At 42.9% G+C, this 4,468-nt stretch overlaps 1 protein-coding gene across 1 annotated transcript; it reads right to left on the minus strand.

Moving 5' to 3' along the window:
- Positions 1–71: 71 nt before the first annotated feature.
- LOC125723240 (pantothenate kinase 3-like) lies at positions 72–3,932 on the minus strand. Its single transcript, XM_048999658.1, has 9 exons — positions 3,661–3,932; positions 3,386–3,460; positions 2,464–2,801; positions 2,094–2,338; positions 1,837–2,013; positions 1,169–1,292; positions 636–761; positions 261–395; positions 72–180 (listed from the first exon to the last, which is right to left on the minus strand). The coding sequence occupies exons 1-8, from the start codon at positions 3,782–3,784 to the stop codon at positions 345–347; spliced, it is 1,260 nt and encodes a 419-aa protein (XP_048855615.1). The 5' UTR covers positions 3,785–3,932; the 3' UTR covers positions 72–180; positions 261–344.
- Positions 3,933–4,468: the final 536 nt, after the last annotated feature.

Below are 4,468 nucleotides of genomic sequence, written 5' to 3' on the forward strand. Positions count from 1 at the left end.
CGCATAGTAACCTGGGTTAGAAGGCTCGTCCAGCGAGCTGCATCACCAGGTAACGTAAACGATCAGTAGCGAAGCTCCTCTCATCGCCGACGAGGGAGAGTCTTGCGATATTTCAGGTGAGTTTGAGGTTTCAGAGCTTGTACCTGGAAATTAAGCTCTGTGATATGTGCATGTGTGATCCTACAAAAGAAAAGCTTAGTTAGAAGACAAAAATGAAAACAGAATGCATAGTATCTAAATTAGACCATAGAGTACACTACCTGATCACATGGCAAAGATGTAGTTACAGAGGTACAGGAGGGCGGTTGAATTTCATGTGACCCTGGTTATTTAAACTTCTGGGCTCAGGAGGATTTTAATAGTTCCAGAAGTGACCCGACAGCGCCAAAGTAGCCCTGTAAAAAAATAAAAACCATTATGCACATTATAAACAGTATACATTCATTTTGTGGTGCTCATAGCAAATAAATAACTGTTTTATGAGAAAAAAAATAATAAATAACGGAAATAAAAATCGCATCAACAAAATGGCTGATTCTTTAGCAGCTTATAGGAAAAGTTCATAAGCTAGCAGCCATTAACATTCATTAACATTCAAGACGTCAAGGGAGGCTTGAGGTTAAAATGACTCATACCTCGTGCTGAAGAAACAGCGCTTTCATTTGTCCAGCAGACCAGTACTCCATTGAGTAGGCCAGGAGCTTCATGGACAGCATGTTACCCCTCAGGAAGTTGCCCACAAACACCACTCTCTCTATATTCTTCAAAGAATAAAGAAAGCAGTAAGCAAGCAGTTTTAAACAAATACCCCCGTTTAAAACAAAAATATACTTGTTGCCCGGGTGGTTACTGAACAGCATGAAGGAAAGGCTTTTACTACTATTGGAATTTGGGTTTTAAATCATGGGAGACACTAGAGAGTAACTGCATTCTGATGCTTGTTAGACATAAAAAACTGTAAGAAACTTTTAATATCTTGACAGAATAGAGGGCAACGCTGTTTATTAGGGAAAAGCCAGAATTCTGTCTTTGTTCTGGATATGGATTTGCTCAACATAATGGCAAATTCCTTTAGTAATGTGGTTCGTCCCATTCTGCATCACGTATGTGAATCATATATGAACAGAGCACACAGGCACGGTGTGTGTAAGTCCTGATAAATGTTTACCTCATTCCGGGCACACATCCTGGTGATGGAGCCGATGTTATTAGTGACGGCAACTAATGCTGCTCTGGCCAGATCTTCTTTGGACACCGAATCGCGCTGCTCCTTGGAAATCATGTTTCCAAAACTGAAACAAAGAGTACACAACTATAAATAAACCCTATTTTTTTCTTCTCTGACATGTCTTGGTTATTCCTGCAGCATCAGGTATCATGCAGATTATTGCTGACACCTCTGGGCAGTGGTGGCTTAATGGTTAGGGAAGTGCACTTGTAATTGAAAGATTGCAGGTTTGAATCCCCGACCAACAAGGCACCACTTTGGTACCCTGAGCAAGGTACCGTCCCCAAGCACTGCTCCCCGGGCACTGAGTTAGCTGCCCCCTGCTATGTCACATTGTCACATATGGGTTAAATGCAGAGGACACATCCCATTGTTGTGCAGTGGTGTGTCAACACTGATCATTAAATTCTAGGTTTAAACATGACTGAGGGTTACTGCATGCCAGCTGATTTTCAGATTACTCAGCATCCACCACCTCCAGACATCCTTCCTTGCTGTAGTGACTTTTTACAGTATTACATTTTTTAAGCACAATTTTAAGCCTTGATTCAGGACCGGGGATGCAGGTCATTCTAGGCTGACTTAAATATTATATGACTACATCCTACCTGGAGGCCACAGTCCAGCCTGGGAGACCAAACCTCTCATAGTCTCCCCCATAAATGTCCTGCACAAGCTTGTCCACCCGTGTGCTGTCCCCATGTGAGGCCATCTCCAGTGCTTCCTCAAACGTGGAGCAACCCGTCAGCAGACAGCACAGTCCATGGAACGTTCCTCCACCAAGACTGAAAGCCAGACAGTTTCAAACTGTTATATCAATATTAGCTTTAGAAGATTTGAAAATTATCACCAGAGGCTAGCTCACCTTGTTCCAGTGACACGTCTAAAATTGTCTCTGCCATGGACTGCCAGAATGCTGACCCCAGATCCGATGTTGACTAGTAGGAATGGGAAAGGGTTCTCCAGTTGGAATGGTTTGAGGAAGCACTGCTCTGGATGGTTAGGATTTTCCAAATAGAAACACTCGGAGGGTCCACTGGAGCTCATGAAAAGGACCCCCCGGATGACACAATCCAACTCATCCAGTTGCACGAGCTGTAGACCAGCAATCTGAAGGGGTTACGGGGAAAAAAAAGTCATAATAGGATTTGTGATTTCCTCTGGAAATTTCACATTTTCAAAGACAAAGTGAATTGCATTATATTGTAATGAAATGTAACATCAACAGAACTCACCGTTCGGAAATCAGCCTCAAACTTGTGGGCCCCACCACCTGTGGCACAGAGTGTGGTATGGAGCCCGGAGAACTGCTTGTCACGGGTCATTTGCAGGAAGGTAGTCAGGTCTTGGGTGGGGAAACGAATGAAATGCAGGTTCCCCATTCGGCCACACAGCTCCAGACCCTTCACTTCCAGCTGCACATCTCGAATGCCAGTGGAGCCATAAGCCACATTAGAGGTCAGACAGGAGCGGATGTTTTTCAGGTTCTCCGCTTCTGCCTGTTCCTCCTCTGGTTCGAAGTAGACTAATTTTACAAGGGTCCCACCAATGTCTATTCCGAACCAGGGAAATGCTTTAGCAAGAAAAAAAGGAAAGTAATTACAATCCTGTTTGATATGTACAAATCTCATGAATAGAATAACTAAAGACGATTAAACAATTTATCCATCCATCCATTTTCCTGCTTATTCAGCACACTGCTTATTCAGTACCAACTGCAGAGACCACAGCACTTCAAATGACAATAGGAAACGTCACAACATGAACATGAAACACCTAAAAATCATCAGGTAAAGTTAGGCCGGTAACTGATGATATGAAAACAGCAGTAATCAGGGCAAATGTGGTGTTACTGATTACCTGGCAGTTTAAGTTTCTCTAGGTAATAAACAGCACTTACCCAAGTCAAAGTATCATCACAAATATAAGCAGATGCGATAGATAAATAAACCAATCTTAAGTCGGTCCGGCTGCCTCGTGCCCATTGCTTCTGGGATAGGCTCCGGACCCCCCACGAGCCAGTAGGATAAGCGGTTTGGAAAATGGATGGATGGATGGAAATTGGTCCGGACCAGCATCTCTTATGTTACATTAAAACGGGAAGCCTGGCAAATAACATGACAAAGGTCTTTGGACGGGAGTGGCGGGGACACTTACAAGGTGGCTCCACGGTGTGTACGGCAGGGATGGGCGATGTGCAGGGGTTGGTCGGCTCCTCTGGTTCTCTGGGCACTGCCATTGTTAAGTGTAAGTGATACATTACTACACATATATTTAATCAAAACGAATTATTATTGTTTGAAGTGTTAATCCGTGAAAACAGTATTACTCTTTCAAGTGTGTAGCACATACGTGTGTAATTTAAAAATGTGTTTTTATCTAAATGTGAAATGCATATATGTTACACATATAGACGATAATTATCCAGGTACCTTCCTGGAGCTCCGCCCTTTTACGGAGTCGCCGCACAAGGTACGCTGTACCGGCTGCTGCAACCACCAGTCCGGTTGCGCAGAGCAAATGGCGCGGCTGGAAATAGCGAAATAAACTGGACATGACTATCACCTGATGCTTCCTCCAATAACTACTAAGACGAAATGAGAATCGTTTGCCCGGCTGCGGTATTTATTCTCTCCCACGTCACACTGGTATTCTAGAACGTATTTTATGTTAACGTCACTGCAACGTAGAGGGGGAAAATGCGTCATCGGGGGCGGAGCTTATGGAAGGGCCAAAGCCTCTTAAACCTTTCATCTAGAAACGGATTATTTCAAGTCTGCAGACTTAGGAAAAGTATGTATAAAGACGGCGATAATTCACACGATAATATTTCAGCCTGTCGACGTTACATTTTAAACAAAGTACGTGATCCTTCAAAATAAAAGGACAATCTTCCACAGTAATTTGTAAATTCTTTCATACCTTCCCACAATGAAGATAACTGACAGAACTGTGTTTTTGCCTGGTCACACTGCACTTTGATGTGCTTAGTGAAGCTGCAGTTATATATCTTAGCCTATATACCGTCCGTTGGGAATGGATTTTTGCCACTGCTTAGAAATTTTAATCACTTCTTGTTATCTACTTAATTGTAACCTTTCCACAATTTCCCTAAATTGACTGGCAACCACCAATACATTGTGCGGTGTATACACCCATGGTTTCCTTATTTCTTATCCAGCGTTTAAAATTTCAGTGCAAAATACTCTGTACTTGTGCAAAATATTTGTTCTTTGGCGC

Source organism: Brienomyrus brachyistius, unplaced genomic scaffold (assembly GCF_023856365.1).
Source record: "Brienomyrus brachyistius isolate T26 unplaced genomic scaffold, BBRACH_0.4 scaffold46, whole genome shotgun sequence".
NCBI lineage: Eukaryota > Metazoa > Chordata > Actinopteri > Osteoglossiformes > Mormyridae > Brienomyrus > Brienomyrus brachyistius.